The 26,101-nt window shown below is 31.2% G+C and overlaps 1 protein-coding gene across 2 annotated transcripts in view; it reads left to right on the forward strand.

The window, feature by feature from the left end:
- Nucleotides 1-26,101, forward strand: part of LOC121126813 (high-affinity choline transporter 1) — a 113,856-nt gene that overhangs the window by 74,631 nt on the left and 13,124 nt on the right. For both annotated transcript variants that reach the window (XM_040722166.2, XM_040722167.2), the window contains one exon: nt 19,803-20,075. In XM_040722166.2, coding sequence (XP_040578100.1) covers nt 19,803-20,075 — 273 coding nt within the window. The remainder of the gene's footprint in view (nt 1-19,802; nt 20,076-26,101) is intronic.

Below are 26,101 nucleotides of genomic sequence, written 5' to 3' on the forward strand. Positions count from 1 at the left end.
CCCCATTACTAATTTGTAATCATTTTTTTGGTATCATGCTAAAGTTTTTATGAGTATAATTTTTTTTAACTAATTTAGCACAAAGAAAACAAGTAATAATTACCTTTGAAGGCTCAATAAATTTTTCATAGTGTTATTGGAAATGTTATTTTTATCTTTAGATTATAAATATGGGAGTTCGACATGTTTAGATGATATTAATTATTCAGCATAGTACCTTGTATTCTTTTTCTTGTTTTTTCCTTTTTATTTTCGTATTAAGGAATGATCATTTTTACTCAGTTAAAATAAAGATCTTACCATTGGTGACCCTGAAGTAATAACATGCCTATTTAAAAATATCATTCTGATGGTCAAGATCATGCAGACAATATCCATCAGATCGAAAAAAAGGTACGAAGCAGAAGAGGTCAGCAACCCAACTCTTGCCGTAGCAGAACTACATCTTCCAAAATTATCGGTCATAGATCCGAAAAATTAGTTTCGAAGAATTGAGATGGATTTTTTGATGAGGAAGATCAATGAAAATCAGACTAAATATTGTTTAATTACTTCCACATTACCTGGTAAAGTTTCTAAGTCGATCCCTAATAAAAAAGAAGGTCTCATATATGATGGTGCAAAAAATGCAATTTTACTGAAATACGGAATCTCACCTTCCAATAAAATTTAAAAAAAAATATGATATGCAGTGCAATTCATCAGGATTTTCCACTGAAAAAGTTATGTATGAAGTTGAGTGTCTCCTTGACGAGGAAAATATCCATGATTTTGGTCATCATTTACTAAGAAAGGGCCTCGTCAGAAATGTGCCTAAATACCAGCAAGTGTACTTGAGAGCACAGTCCCATTCAATTGTAGAGTTGAAGCAAAGGTGTGTTGCAGCCAAAGAACTTAGCATTTCACATATTTCCACTCTTGAATACTCGTCCACTTCGCCTCCTATCAATCATGTTTTCAAAAAACCTCTTCATAACACGTCCAAATTTACTAAATCTAAAGAGAAAAAAAGATATTTGATATTATTATTCTAAATTTGGAATGAACACAGCTACATGTTCAGGAGCTAGTTACCATTTATATGTACTTGTTTCAAAAAACTAAATGGCCCTCGGTTGCACAGGATCGAGGTTGTAAATAAATTATCAAACTTCTTTTTCATCAAAGACAATTCAAATTTGATTTATTTTCTTGTAGATACAGGAGCGCAAGTGTCTGTTATTCCATTTAAAAAATGTAAAAGTCTTGTTCGAGAAAAACTCTCGCCTATTTTTGGATATGGAGGAGCCCTCGTTGATGTTGTTGGTCAACAACTTTAACTCTTAATCTAAAAAATCTAGTAGATTCCCAATGGAAATTTATTGTGGTACAAAGTGATTGTTCAATTTTGGGTGCAGATTTTTTATTTAATTTCAAGTTTAGAATTGATATTCTCAGTAAAGTTATTCGTATATGAACCGTACTTCATTAAATAACTATCAAAGACTCAAGATATCAAATCGAAATATAATGATGTCTTGGATAATAAAAGTTTCATTAAAACTTATGCAGCTTATCGAGTTGAACACCATATAGAGACGAAATATCCTCCTTGTTTTGCGAATTCCCGCAAATTAGATGGTGATAAGTTGAAATTTGTACGAGACGAAATCAAAGAATTGTTGAAGAAAGGAATCCTACAATCGTCTTTTTCTAATTTTTCTTCCGCTATTCATGTTGTTCCAATACCCAAAGGAAGCGGACGAATGTGCTGCAACTATCGTCAAATAAATAGCATGACGGACCTTGATCGGTATCTCCTCCCAAATCTAAGAGATTGGATGGCTAATCTAAAAAGTATGACTGTTTTTAGTCAAATGGATTTACACAGACCGTAAAACTAAATACCTATAGCACTTCTATATATAAAACTGCAATCATTAAGCCATACGGTTTGTATGAATATTTGAGGATTGTTTTTCGTCTTAAAAATACTGTTCAGATATTTCAGAGACTCATCGGTTCAGTTCTACGAGGCATCCCCAATGTGTTTGTGTACCATGATGATATCCTTCTCGCTTCGGAGTCGATGGATGAACATTCGAAAACGTTGAAAGTGGTTTTATGGAGACTTAAACCAGCGTGTATGATCCTCTCCCCTGAAAAATGTAACTCTGAGTTCATCAAAAGATTGTCTCAATGATCAGTTCATTTGTACCCACTGTTAAAGAAGAATGTAATGTTTAATTGGAATATAGAACAAGAACACGCATTTTAAAGTATTAAAAATAGTTTCTCTAAAAGTACTCAACTTGCATTCAGATATAGTTCATTACCTTTAGCCCTGACGACTGATGTATCTGATACAAGGATAGAGCTGTTCTCGAGAAAAAGGTAAATGGACACTGGCATCCTCTAGCTTTTTGGTCTCAGGCTCATTCAACGACACAACAGAAATATTCTACGTTTGATAAAGAGTTATTAAGTATTAACATTTTCTATTGGGTTTGGATGGTCACGTTTTTTAAGTTTTTACGGACCACAAACCTTTAGTCACTGCGATTGACATTCGCAATCCCTCTTGGACGCCAAGACAGTGCTGTAGTTTTGCATTCATAGCAGAAATCAATTGTGATATCGAACACGTTTCTGGAAAATTAAATCATACTGCAAACATTCTTTCTAGAAGTATAAATAACATCACATTAGGCCCAAGCTTCATTGAAGATATAATTGAGGATCAAAAGAAACAGGATCGTTATTTACTTAAGTTCAAAATTAAACCTTCTTTTAAATACATTGCTGGTTTTGGCAATGTTGACGCATTCCGTGTGGCTGTGTCATCTCCAGAGTTGCGTCAAAGAAAGCGTGCATTCTGTACCCAAGGACAATCATCCAGGATTCAAAGAATCTTTAAGGAGGGTTTCACTTTTTTATGCTCGGCCTAATTTGCGAACAGAAGCCAGAAACTTCCCTAGAGAGTGTTCAGTGTGTCAGAAAACCAAACTTTTCGGGACATCAAAACCAACATCGTCTTTCGATCCTTCAGCTGAAATAATTTCGATTATTTACGTAAACATAATCGGTCCATTCCTAATAATTCAGGGACAGAGCTATGCCCTAACTATTATGGATCGTTCCAAAAGGTGGCAGAAGTGATACTTATTCCAGATATAACCACCAAGACAATAGTCAATAATTTTTTGAGTGGTTGGATTTCGAGGTTTGGAGTTCCAGAAACCATTGTGCCTGACCGAGGAACACAGTTCACAAGGTCATTAGGAATGGGTGTTTGCAGGACACTTGGGATTGCAAGCAAGAACACAACCTCGTATCATCCAGAGTCCAACGGACTCATAGAATGTTTCCACAGATCATTGAAAACAGGGCTAGTAGCACGAATGCTGGAAGAAAAAGAAGACTGAATCAATGCACTACCTGTAGTTTTATGGGGATTGAGGAACTCAGAACCAATAGATCCTAGTTCTAAATATTCACCATTTCAATTACTCACAGGTCGCTTGGGATCCATGGCATTTAATTTCTTTAATGGGTCAACCTTTACTTCTGGCCACCTAGACGTCGAAAGTTTCTTTAAAACAATGGAGAGCATAACACACGTTCCTTCGAGACATTTTAATAATGGAGCCATTAACAAACAATTAAAAAAAAAAGAATTTGTTTTTGTTAAAACTAAACCCATAAAGTAGTCTCTTTTTCCAACTTTCTTGGGCCTGTTTAAGGTGATTGAGAGGGACAATTGTTACTATAAATTGGACTTTGGATCAAGTAATAACAATGTCTCGAAGGATAGACTTCAACCTGCAATTGGAGTTTCAAGTATTCTTCAAGCGTCTCCAACTATAAGATGCACAATATCTACAACTGGAGTATGATCTATTTGTTTATTTATCAATGTTTTTAGGATGTAGTTTATTGTGTATTACAAAATAGATGATCTCTTTACTCCCTCTGTTGTCTAAGGGGAATACTGTGGGAATTCGACATGTTTAGATGAGATTAATTATTCATTTTTGTACCTTCTATTCTTTTTTTTTTGTTTTTTCCTTCTTATTTTCGTATAACACAATGATCATTTTTATCCAGTTATAATAAAAAAGTTTAAATCTTAACATAAATATTTATAATTACGCCCCTCCATTTAATAATATATAATGACACCGGACAATGTCAATTATTTGTGTTTATGTCATATGTAAAAATAATAAAATATCCTCTGTGACGTCCTCTGTGGTATCGCTTTTTTTTAATGAAAAAACATGTTAAAAAGACAAGGATTTTACCATTTAGTTTTATAGCATTGTACCCCTTAAAGTTATAAACAGGGGGGTGGGGGTAATTCAAGAACTAAGAAAAATTAAATTTTAGCCAAACACTTCCAGTATAAATAGAGCTGTATAGAAATACTTGGAATCTTGTATAGCACGTTCTTTTTTTCTTTTTTCTCTCTTCTGAAATTACACCAATCAGTAATTAGTTGTAGAAATTAATAATTATTCCACGCCATTTTTAAAATATTACTAAATGCTTTCAGTATTTTTAGTAACATTCTAGATAATAATCAATTGATGCAAATAAGTCTGGGACTATGACAAAGATCCTTAAATGTTAGTGTATGTCATCAAAAAAGTCATTTAATATAAATGGCTCAGGTTGTGAAATACGTACAAATCCGTCGTAATATTAAAAATCTTAGTTTGTTTAGTTATCATTTAATTAATGACAATTCAACATCAAGTATAAGACTTTAGTGGTCTAAAATACTTGTGTCGTGTAATAATATCCCACTTTCTATCGTGCAATAGACCAATTTTTTCAGCTTTATCAAGAAGTATACCAGAAAATATGTTTCTTCTCCTTCTACTGTTTGTCCCGTCATTTTAGCTCAAAAGTTGGTTTATACTCTTTAAAATAAAAGAGTAAATACATAGGAAGGATATATTCATGGATGAAATCGCTCTATGATTGCTATATTGATCAGCCCCTGGATGCCTTTTTTCAGGAAATACAAATTCAAATGAAATCGACTTCACCGGAATCATTCCACTTAAACCGGGAGGTCACAGAATGATACTATCTATGCTGATTTAGTTTCATAGTACAATTTTTGTCTAATTTTTTTGGACTGAACTGATTCTGCTGCTGTTGTATATTTTGGGGAGAGTTCTGTACTTTCTGCTTCATCAATGCTTCCAAAAAATGTTGATAAGCTAATATTTGGACTGAAAGCGAATGATTCTGAAATTATGTGAGTTATGAGGATCTTAATTTTTATCTGTTGGTACTTTAGCCATTTACATGGCTCTGAGCCTACTTACAATCAATACCCTCCGGTAAGAACTTCTATTAAAATAAAATGTAAAGAGTCAATAAGGATTCAAAATTGAATGGCAGGGATTAAAATGATGATTTATTTGATTAGCAGTATAAATAATGTTCTTAACCCTTTAAAAAAATTCTGCAAATATTATTATTGATATTGAATAAATTCATAAATTTACTACAATCTACTCTTATTTACAATTACATACCTATCATGTATCAATGAAGTATAAACATAAGATACCCTTTAATATATCTCATGTCGGTTCTTTCTTTTAATATTCATTGTATTTACATATTTATTCTAAATATAATTTGTTATTCATGTTCAAACTCAAAATGTTTACTATATTTGATGTAAACATATGATATCTTTTCTATCAAAAGCTTTTTTTTTTTTTGGAAACGTATCGTGTACGTAGTTGATATTAACGGGTTAAAATAACGGTGTGGACAGTACTTCACACCCTTTAATTTACCCAAAACGATCTCAAATTGTCTTTCAATAATCTGTTTTCTGAGATATATGGGTTCATTATGATTCGATATTAATATTGGGCTTTTTCTCAAATGATAAATATTTCTTACCAATTAAATCAAAATAAAGTTGATTAAAAAGATTTATTCAAGCATAAAAGTTACATCTATAAATTTGGGATAACATGTATATGATAAATTGATCAATGTCCAGTCACATGCTCTCTTCCAGAACACACAATAATAATTGAGTAAAATAAGAGACTTAATCTTATGTATAAAAACATATTAAAAATAAAAGTTGTAGTATTTAGAATTATTAGGGCATGAATATGACACATAAGTTAATATCATAAAATTTAAAAATTAAACCCAAAAACAATGAATAATTGGAGATACAAAATTTAAAATTATATGGTTTTTCATTTTCTTTCTGAGAATGATCTTCACGAAAAATAATTTGTAACAATACATCCTCAAATTCCAATAACTAAAGGGACGACAAGATGAAAATATATAGGAGGAATACAAGAAAATCAAGCAAATTGTATGCCTCATAAGAAAGTAGAAGCAATTCTTTCCTTCTGTGGGAATGTATCGATCTATTTATAACAATGAATATGTTTTAGGGAAGAAACTATTAACAATGGACTTTAAAATTGATAGAAAAGAAACTTAGATGTGAAATATATATCATAAATAGGTGTTATTTAGATACACCAATAGTATTAAGTTATAAACTTAAGCCTAAAATATATAAAAAACAATACACTAAACAGTACATTTAGTCTAATTGATACAAATTGGAAAAATTGATATAAATTAATGTGACTAATCATAACGCACGGATTCATTCAATAAAACTGGAGGAAGTAGACTTGTATGTTCTCCAAAAGTTAGAACCAAAGAAAGATAGAAGGACACCTAACTTGATGATCCATCACAAGAAATATTCTAATTCAAAATTCCTTATTCCTCGAGGGACTACAGGATTAAAATTCATCTGAGGAAGACAATCAAACCAAATTAAGCGTCATAAGAGAGAAAATTGGACTTCTTTCTTGGAAAGTCAATTCTAGAGTTGTAAAAATAAAAGTATCTTTTCACAGAGGTAATTGAATTTAAATATTTCAAATACCACAAAGTGTTGTTCTTAATTATATGATATTATTATTTATTTTTCAATAAAAACAAATGAATTTAATCTGTAGGCTTCCAACTAGGGCTCCCATCAAAAATCCCTACATTTCCCTGTGCTTATAATCTTTATACATTATAAGCACAAAATCTGTTTGTTTATCAATGACGTTAATAAATAAGTTGACTGAAATATTTGAGAAATGCCAGCTGCACATATAATTTTAGTTGAAATTTGAATTTTCATTGTGAGGATCAAGTGAAGAGATTGAATGTTTTGACATTTATTCTTCACAATAAGATGTCTGTGAATGCCGTTTCTCATCTAGTCCAAACAATGTTTTGTTCCCAACAATGATTCTGTTCCAAGACGAATACTCCAAAGATACGAAAAGTTATTCTTAGACAAACTACCTTCTAAGTATTCAAGAGTTCTTTTACTCCCCTTTCAGTGAGGTGATTTCATATATGATAGTATTGGCAAACGAATGGAATTTCAAAAATACTATATACATACAGGAGAACAAACTTCAAAAAGTTCTTTGCCGCCTTTTACTGTTCACAAAATTCTAAATCTTTCTTTACTCAGACACAGAAACGTCAAAGATCAACCTCCAATGCAACTACGTCTGCTAGGATATCAAGTGAAAATGAAACTATCATTCAAGAAAAGCAAGCTTTCATTCATTGATTTTCTGTACAAATTGTGAAAAAACGCTTCCAAGTAACGTTAATTTTAAAATATCACTGAAGAGTTCCTTTCATTTTACTTTTTCATATTATTTTCTATAGTACTCATAGAAATCAAAAAAAAAATTATGTTAAGAAGGATATGTTCATCGTTCTGTATACCAAGAACTTTAAAGTATGCGCCAAGCTTATCCAAGACATTACAAGAGAAACCAACAAGCCGAAGAAATTGTCACTATTAATATATTTACATCTATGATAGAAGTAGGAAAAGTTGTAATGAAAGACTGAAATGCAACTTCTAATATGATCAGGTCGTGACTTCAAAAGATTTTTCCTTTTCTTGACAAAAAGAAAAACATTATAGATGTTTGTCCGGTAATTAAAATGAATAGGATAAAGTATTTTTTTATATACAAAAATGGAGACAGATACAGACTTTAGATGTAAAGGAAAAGTTGTTCAGAATTTTGAGTTACGTAATTCGGGGTGTGTTTATTGTGATCTTACAAGACTCCTGGGCTCCATAGGGAAAGTTTATTTTTTCGCAAATAAGTTGATATTTTTCATAAAACAAGATCAATTACCAGAGTCTCATTTTTTTAAGGGTATGGTTGTAGATTGAAAAATGCATAAAATTTAAAAAAATCCAAAAAACGAAAAAGGCAATATGTACATTTATTAAATACGAATTAAGAAGGGAATTATGAAGATGATGAGTGAGTCTTAGTATGTATCAATAAAATAATTCGAAATAAAATATATAATACGGGTACATCCTAGTTTACATATATTGTTATGCTCCTTGCAAAATATTACAAGAATAACTTAATGGGTTTGTTCAAAATTTACTTTAAATCTGTCAAATACAAGAATTTTCTTTTCAAGTACAATTATATTCTATTATATAAGTTTTATTTTATACGAAATTTAGTCTCCTAAAATCAAATATGGAATTTTAAAAGACATAGCGTAAAAGTACAATTAAATAACTTATTTATTTCAATATTGATACAAAATTTAATTTTGTGAGTTCTATCTGACATATATCTTAAAAAACACTATGCATTATTCATACCATTATATATAAAAAAATCACATTCTCACCTTAAATCTCAGTCAATACGAAAAAGAGTCTTACTTTCCATTGTTTTGTTTAGTAATGATCCTGAGAGTTTAATATCGTCTTCCACTTTTTTCAAGGTCAAAAAGAGACTCACAAGTCGAAGAAATAACTATTAGGGAATTGAAGTTTACTGGGTGTGTAAGTGTCTGTAAGGACTGTATAGCACAAATTCAGCCTTATGAATGGAATGGATGCCACTTATTAATGTTTTGAGATGAGTAATTTGTTTGTTATGTATTTCAAGGACACTCAAATTGATCAAAAAGTTTTTTTAGGGTAGAATAAAAAGTATAGTTGACTTTAGGGAGTAGATCCAGGAGTTAAAATAAGGGGATGAGAACATCCTCTATTTCTCTCAGGTTTGCATATGATTATTTTTCTTTATATCGAATTTGTCCCTCATCAGTAGCCAATTATGATAAAAGGATTCAACGATTCCATATAAGATCTGGAGCAACTGATACATTCTTCAGTCGATGATATATGAGATTAAAAGTCACAATCATTGACTTTTACCTTAAAGTGAATCTGAAAAATTAAACGCACATTAAAAATATATCAAAAGAACCATAATTTATAGTTTTATTCAATTATATAATTATTTATACAAAAGGAAAATTTAAATACTGGATAATAGAAATGGAGTCAAAAATATTGATGATACCTTTAGATATTTGACTTCTTATTTTATTGGTTTTAAGAATAAAACCATGAAAAAATACAATATTGTGCAATATAATAAGTGTTTTTTACGAAAGGAACTAGAAAATTTAATCGAGGAATTTAAATAAAGCATATATTGAAACAAATAATTTGATACATGATATGAAAAAACACGTTTTATTTCCTGCAATGCTCCACTCAATACAGTAATTCATCACAATTTTGTAACATTCATGGAAATAAGTACTGGAAAAGTCGTTGCGCCTTACTATGCCATCATCAAGTTATGTAGTGTTGTCCAATATAAATAAAGAACTTTTTAGATACACATTATATTAATTATTTGGAGGATGTTAAGAGAGCCGACAACAATAATGTTATTTGGTTCCAATTTAAAAGGGGAAAGAATGAAAGGTGCATCCATTGTCTGGCTCACGGTATGAACAGGATAGCAATGCAACCGCCTTCAATCTAATAGTCAAAGATAAGAAAAATTAAATGATAAAAAAAGAGTTATCACAAAAGGAAACTTCCAACGAAAATCCCTTCAACTAAGCTTATCAGTTTTTAATGTTATGGAAGGAAACAATGGTGTAATCCAAAAAGCCAAAGATGTTTAAAATAATGAGTTGGTTTTTCAGAAATAGTGATGATTAAACACTATGTCGATCAGATCCAAAAAGCCATTAAATTATCGGAAGAGAAAATGCAAAAATTCAGGAGTATAACAATAATAATTATTGGATCGATTTAAACAAACTAAAAAGACTATAGTTCGGGCCTAATAAAATTAGTTAGTCTTAGGAATGGTTCTTCTTAGTCATTTATTGTAATTTCAACTACGGAAATAATGTATTTAATAAGTCTTTTCAGATATTCAACATAACCTCTTTAAAAAAACAATATATCTGAAGTTTAAAGTAGGAAGTGTGTGGCTAGAACTTAATATTATAGGTACTATCTCTCGATTATTATTTTCTTCGATTTTATTTATTCAACCCTAGCTAGGAGTGAAGAAAATAAAAAGTTAGCTAGTATCTTAGGACCGATGAACCCAACATTCAACGGTCCTTAGGACCGTTGAATATTATAAAAGATCGGACCGATAAAAAGAGGACTGAAAGGGTGGAGGGAGACTAATTAGGAAATCAATTATACGACCGATCCAACACTAACAATAGTTGAATATATATTTCAAATATCTTACTTGTTAGTTTAAAAGCAAATGTCTGGAGGTGATTGGAAGAACAAGAGATACATCAAAGTGAGGGAATGAGTAACCTAATCCATTAATAGACTCTTTTAAATACAAAAACACTAACACAGTGATGCCGATAGAGTTTTCAGTATGATGAAAGGTATAAACGTGCCCAAAAGGTAAGTCCTGTCTGATTAAGGGTCACGTCAAGGATTTGATGATTTGGAATATGTAGTTTCATCAAACGTAAGAAAAATATCATTCTTTTCAAGTTTTTTCTTCATCTTGGACAACACTACTTGACTTTGAAATTTAATTTACTTGGTGATGGCATAAAGAGACGGACAGGCTTTTCCAGTATATAGGATACTGTTAGTATGCTCTACAAGGTTGAATTTTTTCATGGTTTTAGTCCCGTGAATTGTCTAAAGACATCGTTTTATTTCAAAACATTTTCACCTCCATTTTGGGTGATTAAGGATGCTAATTTAATTTAATGTTGCATATTTCAGAGTACACAATCAGAGATACGAGGTAGTTAGCACTTTGCACGTAGTAGAAAAAGAAGGTCACACCTCAGATATAACAGCTGAGGAAAAGAATAAATCATTATTCAGATTACCAATTGCAAAAACTGGGGTAACTAAAAAATACTTACGATTAACAATTATATCTATAGTGAAGAATATATATGTGAAGAAGTTCTTCAGCAATTGATCATTAATTATCTATTAATATTAAATATTTGTCTGACTTAATTTGTAATAAATATTAATAAAATCCCTTGGATATGAAACATATTTAAATTAAAAGTAAATCTACTTGCCTCCATAATATTATTTACTTATTATAATTAGTGAAAACAATCGACTTAATTATATTTAATTTTGGATTTTTTTCACACAACCTTACATTCCTTATTTATTAAATATTCTATAATAATTGAAAAGTTAAACTTAAAAAATTAACAAATTATTTTTATTTTACGTCAAATCTTGTGAAGTTTATTCTTTAGATTAGTTGTAATATAAGGCAATTGAAAAAAATACTAGTTACCTAGTGTAATCATCCATTTGACTTGATTTTTGTACGATTAATCACATTTTTTAGGAACTGTATTCACTGTATGACAGATGATTCCTCATACAAACAGCCTTCGACATGGATGGTTCTGTATCGTATTAATTACATATTTAAGAGCCGGACAATTATAGATGAAGTGAACTTTTTTTTCAAAGGTTATCTCAACTGTAATAGAATAAATAGATCCTTAAACTTCCACAAGGTCATCAATAATATAACAATAATCGGAATAGCTTCCTAGTAGATTTTTAATGAGTTTCAAACTAATTTCATTTTATCTTGTCCCTTAACACAGGGTTCATACATTAAGTGCCAGACCATAAAATTTGGTGTATAGATCAATAATAAAAAATAAAAATAAATATATTTTATTAAAAGTAATCAACTGAGCATTAAAAATTTCTCTAGCATAAGATATATAGAACTCCAAAGGGTAGACACATCTTGAAGCAGCATGTACTTTGTCAAGTTAGGTCTCTGACTAACGTTTTCTTGATCTTCAGTGAACCGTTCTTTAACATAAGGAGACTTTTTGATCTTGGTTACAAATTTAAATATCTTTTTTCTAAAATGCTGAATTTCTTTGTTATCTCTATTGCATTGTCCACAATCAAATTAAAACTATATGCAAAGTAAACGATTCGTGTTGTATTCAACCCTGATTCGTGTACTCCGAATATTTGGGGCATGATCAGTACTAAATTTGTAGTAATACTCACAAATTTGTTGACCAAACTCCATGGCCTTATGCAAAAGCTATGAGATCCAAAAAAAGACTTTCTAGAAATACGATTTTGTACCAGATTGCTGCAGTTGTCTAGAAAAGGAGCTGTGATAGAGATGGGTGCCTTATTATTGATGTTAGGCCAGATATCTTTCTCCAATGCAACACAAAAAGCATTGTTCAGTTCATTCAGAACCACCATTTCATACTCTTCATCTTAATATAATCATAGCTGTCTCTCGATCAAGCATTTATTTTTGAAATTTTTTTATGTACTTAATCATAGCGTGATTTTTGTAAAGTATTATTATTGATAAAATAATTTGAAACAACGTAATGGATGTTTTTCAAGTGGCGTTTCATTATGATCGTACTGTTGGTAAGATAAACTTTGTTCTTGCTGTATAAACTGCAAATCCCAATATTTTGATCCTTATTAGATTTGCTAAAAAATTCTAAACAATGTTATTTTACCCTAACCCTTTTTCTTTCTGTATAAAATGTGTTTAGATCGAGAGGAATGATTTCCAGAAATTGAATTAATACTTGGTATATAGATGCAGGGTTGACAATTTCCCAAATTTCAGGTTCAACTAGAGATTCGAAAAGATAAACAGGGCTCTTGGAGTTACATAGGTAAACAACTGCATCACTACTTTCCTCATCATAAAAATTCTTCATGGCAAATTTTAAATTATTCACGGGCTCAACACAAGAAGATAATTTTTCGTCTTCAGAAAATTATTTATTCGAATACCAATATATATTAAAATTTTAACCAATAAGTTAATTTTAAGATGTAACTATTATTTAAACAAAAAAGATAATCATAGTTATAAAGATTATACTGTATTATTGTAATACTGCAAAAAAAAGGGATTTATATTTAAGCTTAACTTTCAAGGCATACGCCAACCGAATTGGTAGCTAGTAGAGTGAAAATCAGATTTGAACATTTAATTTAGTCTATGAAGGTTTACATGTTATAAGGGGCTCAAAAAATAAAAACAGAGAATCCCAAGTTTTGACGAGTTCCTAGGTTTTTGACGAGTTCCGAATAACATTTGGTTTTTTATGACCATAAACCAAGTTTTATAGACTTCTTTATTTACTTTATAAAACTCGAGTAACAATTTACGAATTTTGCTCGTACACATCACTGGTTTTGTCCTTTTTTTTATCATGTGTCTAAAAAAGTTTCAGTTCTTATCAGCTTGTTAAAAAATAATGAACACAAAAGTTAGCGATAAAATATAAATTTGAATATTATGCTTAGAATACTAAAAGATACTTATTGTTATGTGCCTTAAATTGACTATTGGTGTGGTATATTTTATGCAAATCATATTATAAATAGCTATAGAGTACCTTTGTCCTTTTCCATGTATTTCAAGAAATATATATTTAGTCTACATGTAACACCAGAAGGAGAGACATATTTTTTCCCATCTTCATTTGGCTATCCCCCAATTAGGCATCTTTCCCGTTCTTTCATATTTAGATCCCGTTCTTTCATATTTAGATCCCGTTTTTTTCACCCTTCATTATGACTACGAAAAAAATAAATGGACACCGAGTGTGGAATTTTCAATGAAGAGTGGAGAGTAAAATATTTCTTCGTGGAAATAAAGGAGAAAAAAGATATTTGCGTAATATGTTGCGAAAGTGTTGCAGTTTTGAATCAGTACATTCTTCAGAGTCACTATGGAATAAAAAATCCATCTACATATTTTTCTTGATTTTTTTTTTAAATACCAACTATGCATAAAAATATTAAAAAAATCAAAGTTTCTGGAAAAAATTTCAAAAATTAAATTTCCAATATTAAATTTTTTGAAAAAAAAGAAGAAGTTCTATTAAATTTTCTAGTATAAAACAAAAATTCCTTAATTTGGAGAGGGCTACAGCCCCTACGCTCCTCCCTTGCGGATATCCCTGTCACTCCCTTCACATTCTTCCCAAAAAAGTTGGTAAGAAGACAAAAATATCTATCTCCTATATCAAGTTGAAAATAGAATTTTGGAGATTTTTGAACAATCAAAGAGTCAACTTTTCGACTAATTGATTGGAAATACTAAGATGACTGGGAAACCTTCAAAGTATATAGAATCCCTAAGTGATACATCCCAGAAGATTTTTATTCCAGAAGATATGGTAAAGAATAAATTCCTAAAGCCCACATATACATAAATTTTGTCTGTTTTGATCTGTAGATCCGAAGATTCTTTGGAATAGTTAAGCAAATTGGCTAATCAATTGCATGAAATGATTAATATGGAGTCAATTTGCCAGGTGACTTATCACTCATTAAGGACTTAAGATAGAATTGAGAATTCAAATCTTTAACTTTATTCATATATTTTCCAAAACCAACGTCCTAAAGTATGTAGAGTACATCTCTTTTATGGACATGCATCACCGTCTTGTAAGAAATTTTTCAATTTTCAAAAATCTAATTTGGATTTAAAGATAAAACATTCTTCACGTCATTCTTCTCCTATTTCTTAGGAAATCCTGAAAGGCAAGGGAGTTAACCTTAAATTCCGTGCATTTTATCAAAGTCATAGGTCAAATTAATAATTTGGTAAAAGTGGACATTTGAATGGATACAGATGCTACGATATCACTATTACGTATTTCAAACGTTTTAATTAATTCCCTCAATCCGTCACCAGTAAAGCTTATCGTGACTAATGGACAAGCAATTCAAGTATTTGGAGAGTTAACTTCTGTAATTTGAATCAAAACAGTAGGCAGGAATTATCCATGGACTTTTGTGGTAGCTAACCCTACATTAAGAATTGATTTTCTTCATCATTAAAAATATGTAATCGACTGTAAAAATGGAACTTCGACTGATTCAAAAACTGGTGACTTAACAGTAGGTATTCTGTTATCAAAGAGTGGTATACTTGCTATTAATTAAACAATTGAAGCATCTTAATCTTGTACTAAAAATATTTTTCTAAAATATCCTTATTTAACATTATCTCGTCCTAATAACGCCCCGATAGAAATTCCTCCGGATGTACAGCATCAGAATGATAGTGAAATGCTCCATCATGTACATTCAAATTTCGTCGTCTTTCTCTTTAAAAAAAACAATAATTTGTCAAGAAATATTTAACAATCTTCTTGAAGCATGAATTATTCCCCAAGGGAGTGGAGAACGGTCGGTGATTACTGAGCCTTAAACACTAAAACAATTCCTGATAAATATCCACTTCCTCATATGAACGATATTACTACTCGTCGTCATGACTCAAAAATATTCAGTAAGATCTACCTTTTACAAGCCTACTACAATATTCCTGTCAATGAAGAAGATAAACACAAAACGAGTATTACAACCTCTTTTGATCTATATAAATTTTATTATATCCCTTTTTGGTTTCAGAAATGCAGGATTTTTATGTCAAAGATTTATGAACAAAATTTTACACATATTTGCATTTACATTGTATAGATAATATTTTGATATTTAGTAAAACTAAAGAAGACAATTTACAACATGTAGAAACTGTTCTCAAAATTTTTTTAATCAATTCAGACTGCATGTTTCAGAAGATAAATATGAATTTTTCAAAGACAATATTGATTTTCCTGGAGTCACAACAACACCAGATGGAATTTTACTATCGGAAAATAATCTGTCAGTTATCAAAGCATTCCAAAAACCAGTTGTCTATTCAGAATTGAGGCAACTCTTAGGAATGGTTGGATTTTATAGGAACATTTTTTGCAATTCCTGTTTTACCTCTAACAGAATTAATCTGTATCAGATATTTAACAGGATTTAGTTTCAACTAAGAAAGATTAAAATCGTTTAAGAATATGAAAAAAATTCATAGGATCACATTTGTTATTCACCTTTTATAACTCAAAAATATAATATACTTCATTTAATCACTGACGCTTTAAATAAAGCAGTTGGAGCCGTTCTTCATCGAATTTTAAATGACAAGACATCTCCAATTGGATTTTTCTCTAAGGAGATTAGTCAAGCTCAAGTAGAATACTCAACTATCGATTGCAAGATATTAGAAGCCTATTTATCTGTGTTACATTTCAAGTACTTTATTGAGGGTCAAAATTTTACTGACCATAAATCTCTTGAATCAGCATTTAAAAGCCAAAAATTAGCCAAGTCATACTGCCAACAACGTTATTTGTCATTAATTACGGAACTTGTGACGGACATTCAATATATCAGAAGTAAATACAATATCGTTGCTGACTATTTCCAATTGATCTATTGATTTACTTCGAATTTCACATGCTCAAAACATTGCTCTATCAGAAGAAGAATTTATACAGTATTATGATGAATTTCCATATTGTTATATATGTTTATACATAATAAGTTTAGTGACCGTCAATGTAGATGTTCCGTGTATATGTATGTATAACAATATATTAATATGAGAGTCATCCTGGATTCTCTTCGTGTAAAATGAATTAAATCTATTGAGTCAATATCCTCATATATCAAATAGCGCATATGATAATCCAGAACCAACCATAAGAAATATAATGGAATAACTCAAAAGTAAGAAGTTTGACTTTATAAAATCAAAAGTTAAGGGATACAAAGGTCATGTCACACGGGGAATTAATGAACTGAAGCGTTCAAACACATTTGAATAAGTAGAAGTTTTTCATCAAAGACCACGTGAAGGATCTCTTAGAGAATATATTAGTACTAATGGAGTTCAAGTCTGAAACCAAGGAGCAACAAGAAGATGTCTCAATGCTCATGGAAAAGAAAGATCTCATGGATGACGAAATTATGAAGGAACTGACAAAAAAAATTGATGAACTAGCTGGCAAGGAATATCAGAATCTGTCATCAAAGGAGAAAGCATGGGTTTGAAGTATTTTATTGAATGGAAACTCAGTTTTGAAGACTACATGCAATTAGCAGTAGTTGATAGCTAATCTTACACAAAACAACTATCGAGGATAAAATCATCATGGATATAGAAATGAGGGAGAAATTAAGAGTCTCAATTGGGATTAAAGAAGACACGAATTTATCCTTTCCTGAAATTTTAGAAGAATTAAGGAAATATTTTCGCTCTCAATACAACATCATTCTTTACTAAGTTGAATCACATTCTATGTATAAAAAAGAAGGTTCATAATTTTGAGGACTTTTATGTAATGGTAACTTAAACTGCAAATCATGCCGAATTAAATGAACGATGTGGTAATAAAAACTGTTTAGAAGAAAACATCAAAGTTAAGTTAATTGTGGGTGTTCAGGATGAAGAAACGAGGAAAAAGCTTATTCCTATATAAGAAAAAGAATGTAGCTTAAAAAAGTTATTGAAAGATGTTGACCTAAAGAAATGTCGAAGAAGGCTGATGAGAAGTTAAATCCAGTAAAAGAAAACGTGATCGCCAGATGAAAACTCAGGGATCAAAGTTTTAGTCAAGGCCAAAATAGTTTTAGGAAAAATCCCGAGCAAAGAAAGATAATGGATTGCATATTCTGTTCTAGAGACTATTTTATAAATAAATGTCCTGCTTGGAAACAGGAATGTAGAAAATGTAAAGGAATTTACCATCTCAAAGAGTCAAAGGCGTGTAAAAATGGAATTGCAAGAAACAGAAAAGTCACTGTAAGAAACATGACCACATTTAGTCCATCACCTGTAATACAAGTTCGATTAAAATGTATATATGGAACATACTTATATAATTATAGTTATGCAATTCCAAAATTCTGGTAGTGAAATATTTATCGCATATGATCGTTATTAAAAGAAATTGGAAAATCCCTTAAAAATTTGAATAGAGACTAGAGAATGGAGCTATTTTTATATCCATTTTTTATTAACTGCTTTACTTTCCGCATAACTTGGTTTCAAACACCACGGATTTTGCATAACATGGTGTTTGTAATTATTCTGACTCCTTGCAGTTGTTTATATAACGATAATAAATTATACAAAAATATATATTAAGGTAAACAAGAATTTTTAAATATCTTGATGAGTTTGTTCATACTATGCATATATATAAATAGAATATAAGTGTATAATTTTGCATGGAGGGGGGATGAGTGTCCACTAAATATTTAATTTGATACTTAAGACTTAAAACTTTTGGTTATTACTTATTATACAAACTTCCAATTAAAAAGGTTGCTGAATCAATATTGGTTAAGTTCCGATTATTTAAATTTTACATTATTGCAATAACTGGATTAAAAATAAAGTAAATATTAGGTTAACATTAAATTTTACAAGTATCTTCTCCAGGATACATTATTTAAAATAATTTATAACGAATAAAACGTTTTATCGTCCGAATCATTCAAAAACAAATATATAGTAAAAAGAGGACTTGGAAAAATAATCTATCCCATTTTACAGGTTATAGTAGCAGTGTAATTACTGATTCAGTTAACAATTGCAAAAAGCTGGGCCTTCTTTTATAGACGCATTTTTTTCATCTCTGATTATTAAGATCCTTTTACTTAAGTTAACAAACAATTCATAAAACATTGCAAAATTTTATTTCTATGTAACAATTTACAAAATCGAGGTCAAGAATTGTTATACATAAATAAAATTACATGTTTTGAAAAAGTACACATTATAAATTGTAATTCTTGTAAATTCAATATGAGCAGCTACAAATCTTGTGACAAAACACTGGTAATTGTTATTTCATGGTAATTCCGTTAATATTACTGAGTTTTATTGAAAGAAAATAAGAAATAATAGTATCTCATTATCCTGTAAGAAAAAATAAATTTGAGTTGCATTAGATATTTGCTTCCTGGAATACATGATAAATGCGAATTACATTAAATATTTTCTCCCTGGAATACAAGATATTATTCCAACTCCAAATCATAAGATTTTGCAAGGCAAATATTATAAGTCTAAATAATTTAGGTGACTTTAAAACTGGTGTTAAAGTTAGAACCTTTTCTACGATTGCAATTCGCTCGAATAGAAAAGGGCACTACAGTAGACAACCAAGTTGAGTGTCAAGTCTATGCTCCCAAGTGGTTTTTCATTTCATACTAAAACCTTAAATATGGTCGTTTTATAACCTCTAAAGTGTATATTTTTTGCAAATCGAAAACCTGAATTTATATGAAAAAACTAATTAAAGATTTGTAATTAGCGCGTCAGGTACTTTTGCCATTAAATATTGAACTAAAAATATTTTTATATTATTGATTTGTACAATTTTATGATGAAGATATTTTTTTTTCTCCTATAGTTGTTTTTTAACTTCATACAATTATTAGTCAATTTTATGCAAAACCTTAGTATAAATACTAAAATTCTTAAATTTGGTGATTTTTTAACAAAATATTGAAAATACTGGTTTTTTTAATAATTTTTTTAATTATCTTTCAGGGCCATGTGTTCTGATCTAGTGTACGTTATATTATTCCCTCAGTTGTTTATTGTTGTACATTTCAAATCTCTATGCAATACATACGGTTCACTATGTGCTTACATGATTGGAATGATGATACGTCTCTCAGGTGGAGAACCTCTTCTCAAGTTGCCAGCATTGATTCATTACCCTTTATTTGACCAAAACTCCGAAATACAATATTTTCCTTTTCGCACAATGGCCATGCTGGTTTCAGTGATGACTCTCCTTGGAGTTTCAACATTAACAAAGTAAGTATTAATATTCATTTCTTATATTATATACTTTGAAATTGGCTCTTTGCCCCAATGCTAAATGATTAATAAAAAATAACGGCTCTCAACTCTTTTAAATTCCTTGTAAAAGTTTTAAAAAACTGTATCAGATATAGTAGTGAAGTGAAGGTTAGCTACTCGGTATTTATAAGACAATTTATTTTTATAGTATTTATACTACTCAAGAGGGTTGATTTAAAATTAAAAATTAAAAAATAAAAACACAATTACTGTCTAATGATAACACAATTCAACAAAGTTTAACCTTTCTATAATTTTTTAGATAATATATCAAATTCTAGTTATTATACGTTCAATAATGTGTAATTAATTTTCGTATCAAGCCTGGCTTGGAGTCTTTTTACACTTTTTATGTATTTTTGTAAGAAAAAAATCGGAAGTTCATCTCTAAATAGCCTTATATCCTGCAAAATGTGTAATTCTTTTAGTATAAAAGTCTCATAATTTTTAACGAGCAAATGTAACTGAGAAATAACTATAAGACATTTGTAATTATATTAAAAAGAGCAATATCCTTGACCACAAATCCAAGGATCCATATATTTTTAAAGATCTTCATACTTGAGCACATATAAATGCAGGCAAATCTAGTAATATTTGATAAATTTTATCACTTTTGCGAACAATTTCCAATTTTTGTAATAACTATTATCAATTATTATGTAATGAAATTTAAAATTATTTCATTTTATTTTACCTTAGTATGGTCAATTTTAATTGTGTATATTTGTAAGTTAAATTTTTTTTTGTGAATAAATTTGATAATAAAGAAGTATTACTTCTATTTAAAAATCTTTCTTTTTTTATTACCATAACTAGTTATGAAACTCCACGTGATCCACAAAATTACAGGAATTCTAAGTATTTGATTCAAATATATGATATTAAAGGTGTTATCCATAGAAATCATAATATCAATTATATAGTAAAAAATAAATTTAATCAAAGACACATTAAATATTATATTCATTATGTGTATTTAACCTCTTATTACTAAATAGATGTTACATAATAAAATACAGACATACATATAGGGTTCGTTAGCAAAACGTGGACTGTTAATAAATGGCAATTATGTAATTAAAATAGAGAGGTTTTGTAAGTTTTTCCTGCATATTCTAAATCTCTGTCCTTTTTGCATAAGTAAACAAAAATAAACATTTCTCAGATCTTTCGTCATGAGTGAGCAAGAAGCAAAACATAAGGTGATCTCAGACCTTCTGGATGCCAAAATTGAGGTGGCACAGATTATGGACATTGTGAAGTGCTCCAGCAGCCTCATTTTCAAGGTGGCCAAGATGAAAAAAAGGGGGGGGGGAAAGACATCTAAAGAAAAGAAGGAAGTGGGGGGCACAACTTGAGAAGGGATTCTAAATTTTTGGGGTACCTGAAGAAGAAAATCAAGGAGGACTCCACAAAATCCATGAATAGACTCTCTAACAAGTTTGACGTGGACAAGGGAACAATCACGATGGCTGTGAAAGAGGACTTGGGATTGTCTTCTTACACAAGGACCCCACGCTACCTTTTGACAGACACTCTGAAAGAAAGGAGACTGCATAGGTGCTAGAAAGTTCGTGCATGGATAGAGGCAAATTGAATTTTCTCTGACGAGACGATTTTCACCGTGGACCAGATCTACAACCGTCAGAACAACAATTGGCTTGGGGGATCAAAAGAGGATGTGTACTGTACAAAACATCCGGCCGAAACACTGGTCCTGCGGATCTTCGCGTCTGACGGCAAGAAAATGCCTACCTTCTATTTTAAGGCAGGGGAGAAAATCGGCCAGGAGGCCTACTACAAGGTGCTGAGGCTCACCATACTGCCATAGCTCAAAGCCGCCTACCCAGAGGACAACTACGTGTGGACCCGAGATGGGTATCCTCACACACATCCGCCAAATGCCAGAAGTTCTGCACCGACAATATGGCTAATGTTTGGCCCAAGGACATGTAGCCATCATTTTCGCCGGATTTGAGCCTGTTGGACTTTGCTGTGTGAGACAGGGCTGTAGTTGTTAAGGAATATAATAACTGGTCCGATAAGTTCATCGTGAACTCCTGCAAGGCTTTCCGCCTCCGTATGGAGGCTGTGATTGCTTCTGAGGACTTCCATATTGAGTGAATATGTTCACAAAGGTCGTGTTTCAAAGTTTTGTCAAAAAATAAAATTATAACATTGTTCTAAAATCAGGCATTCAGTCCACGTTTTTATTATTATTATCATCACCAACCGAGGTACAAACTACACATTATTATTCACCCTAAAGCAAATTTTGTTTACAGAAGGTATACTATCTTATTAATAAAGCAAAGTTTATCTGTATGAATGTCTGAAAAACAATCACAGGGTGTACTGTCAATAGTGCTCCCTGTGTATATCATCAACAAATTTTTGATCTAAAAATAAAATGTAGTTGTATTAATGTTTTGTTTGTGAGGACATTATAGACTCCAGTAATTGTCTGTCATCACATAATATTTTTTTTTAAATCTCAAGCATACATTAATATTATTATTTCATACCTGAGAAGAGAATAGTTATATTAATTGATATAAGTATTAAGTAGTTATGTGTGATATACACGACTTGTCTCGAAACTCTGAGATCTTGGTCTCAAGGAAAAAATGCTAAGCTCAAATTTGGTGTGCCGATGATTTAGAGAGAACCAACAAACCACCTAGATGATTGCTACTTCTACCTTGTAAATGTTAAAGGATTCAATAAACAGAACAAGCGATAAATGACATACCCGAGCATCTCCTCTGCAATACGGCCAGTTCCTCATTCGGACGAAATAAATGTACATGTTTTCACCAAGTTAGCAGATATTGATGATGAAGCACATACTTCAGTCGATGATGATGATGAAGAAGATACAGATGCAAATTATACACCATTGGGTTCATTGTTTGGCCAAACTTTTATATATAGTCAACCAGAATTGAATGACCTGATTCGAGATTTGAATTTACCTAGACAATCTTCTGAGTTGTTGGCTTCCTGACTGCAAGAGCGAAACATGCTTGCTCAGGGGACAAGTGTCACATTTTATCCTAACAGAGATGTAGAATTGAGGAAGTTTTTTGATTCCCACAATCACTTTGTATACTGCAGTGACATTGAAGGGCTTCTTGAGGCTATGGGATTATCTGTGTATCATTCAAGTGAGTGGAGACTCTTTATTGATAGCTCAAAAAGAAGTTTAAAGTGTGTTTTACTTCACAATGGAAACATATATGGATGTATCCCTATTAGACACTCAGTCTCCATCAATGAGGAGTATGAGAACATCAAAATAGTACTTGAACGATTTAAATATCTCGATCACCAGTGGTTAATTTGTGTACTTTTAAAAATGGTGAACTTCCTTGCGGGTCAAGAAGGAGGTTACACAAAATCCCTTGTTTCCTTACCTACTGGGACAGTAGAGCTGACAAGGATCACTGGGTTAGAATGAAATGGCCATCAAGGCATTTGTTGATACCTGGAGAGAAGAATGTCTTTAATGAACAACTAGTTGATCGAAAAACATCCTCCTTCCACCATTGCACATCAAACTCGGTATTATGATACAGTTTGTAAAAGCTCTTGATCACAATGGTGATTGCTTTTAATACATATGTTCAACCTTTCCGAGTCTTAGTGATGCAAACAAAAAAGCAGGGATATTCGACGGATCCCAGACCAGAACATTACTCAGGGACATACATTTTATTGAGAGGATGACCACTGTCGAATCTCCAGCATGGACTGCATTTAATAATGTGGTTCAGGGTTTTCTTGGGAACAAGAAAAACGTCAATTACCAAGAGATTGTGGATGAACTCCTCCTTAGTCTACGAGAGCTCGGGAGCCGAATAAGCATAAAACTGCACTACTTACATGGCCACCTGGACACGTTTCCAGACAACCTAGCGACGAATAAGGTGAGAGGTTCCATCAAGACATTAAAGTCATGGAAGACAGATATCAAGGTTGTTGGGACTCGCATATGATGACTGATTACTGCTGGAGTTTGATGAGGGATCATTCAGATGCTCTACATAAGAGGGCGTCATCAAAAAGGAATTGTACCCCAAAAATGAACTAATATGTTTCCCTACAAACAAAAATACACTGTTCCTGCATCTACTAGTTTGATATAACATTCTATGTTTGTAATAATATTGAATTTTGTCAAATATGTGTAAGTACTGTCATGTTTTGTATTTTTTTATTTTTGTATGTTTAAACAAAATTAGATTGTTGTGTCTTGTATCGGAAAATAAAATAAAAATTTTTAATCAACCTATAATTTCAAAACCTCATGTGATAACCAACAACTAGTGACGCATTGAAATCAGCAGCCAATATGCAAATAAAATCACAAAAAACAAAAATAAGTTATTATTTTTCTCTCGTAAATTAAAGATTTTTACTACGTGTTGTAGTATTTTTTTATCACTTCGTTATCAAAAAAATTAGTGTGATAGGAAAAAGTAATGAAAGATTTGTAATCAACAGCCAAAATGGAGTTAGATTCACTTTAAAACCCCCATGCAAGAAAAATTGTGTTCCCCAGTTTTATTGCTATTTAATATTCCATTAAAATTCAAAAGTTGGTTGGATTTTAAGAAAGGGAGAACTCAATTAATCTACAAATGCATCTACCTCTAATGTTTACACAAAGTTATTGTTTATAACTTTTTGTAACTCCAACAGTCCCAAACAGACTCTCATCCCAAAAGAGTATTCTATTATATTTCCAAATAGCTCTTTAATTTTCTCTGCCAATAAATCAGGACATATTCTTAATCTTTTCAAATTGAAAAAATGGAACTACCTCAAAACTGTGTCTATCCTTAGTCCACCTACACCCATTTACGATATAGTGCGTCCATAAAGCTCCGAATAATGAAAGAGCAGGATTGGCTAAATATCAACTCTTCTCATAATTTGTAAATTTGTTCACAAATACTATTTGAGAAAGAAATAAAACATTTGATTACATTGTGTATATAGTTTTGTTTTCGTTTCTGTTCTAGGCATGTGATGCACAAGTAGAAACTTCAACTCCGAAAAATGAAGCTGAGCTTACATATCTAATATCTTTGCATTTTTTTATTATTTATAATTCTCGAGATGCTAATTGTTATGTCTGATATCTTTATAAATTTTTGAATAATGTCAAAAGCAGTTTCAAAAGATTGAAGCAATTTGTCTATGGATTTTGTCGTAAAAATTGTGAGATCATCTGGAGACAATAACTCCTTTATTTTGTCTGAGTTAATGGTGTCCCAAAGAGCATGGATGGCTATAATACAAAATAACAGGGAAAGTAAATCTCCTAACCTTGTCCTTGGAGTATGGGAAACCTGACCGTATAATCTAACAATTATATTTTTGATGAATAACTGTGCTGTACCGTAGACACCATTTCCACAAGCCCATGGAAACCCCATCCCTTTTAATTTGCTTCATGATATACTTACGGCTTATCGAGTTGAAAGCTTTTTCAAAATCTAAGGGCAGTGTAGTGTAGCCCTAGATGGCATCAAGTATTCGATGGTGTACTGGATGGAACGTGAGATATATTGCCAACAAATATGTTTTCACGAACCCTTTCTGCTCTTCAGGAATGAGGAGAGAGAGAAACCTCACAGAAACATGCTCTATAATCAAAGTTCAGTTCGTATATCGCATATAATGTACTTTTCCCAAGAAAGTATAAATCAACCAATTCAAAGTTTCTGTACTTTTTTTTCTACATCAATTGCATGTCTTATGCCTATTAGAACTATTTCCTGGGTCGATTTCGAAGGTTATGGATAATAATTTATGTGCAGGATACCTAGTTTGTGAATAACTATCACCCCTGTATCGTAGTATAGGCAGTCACTCTCTCTTGGAGATTAGTGATCCTTAGTGTTTCCTTTGAGTCTGGAAAATTCCCAGTCATCTGACTTAAAAAGTTCGGGACGATCAATCAACTTTGA

The sequence above is a fragment of the Lepeophtheirus salmonis genome, chromosome 12 (genome assembly GCF_016086655.4).
Source record: "Lepeophtheirus salmonis chromosome 12, UVic_Lsal_1.4, whole genome shotgun sequence".
In the NCBI taxonomy this organism is placed as follows: Eukaryota; Metazoa; Arthropoda; class Copepoda; order Siphonostomatoida; family Caligidae; genus Lepeophtheirus; species Lepeophtheirus salmonis.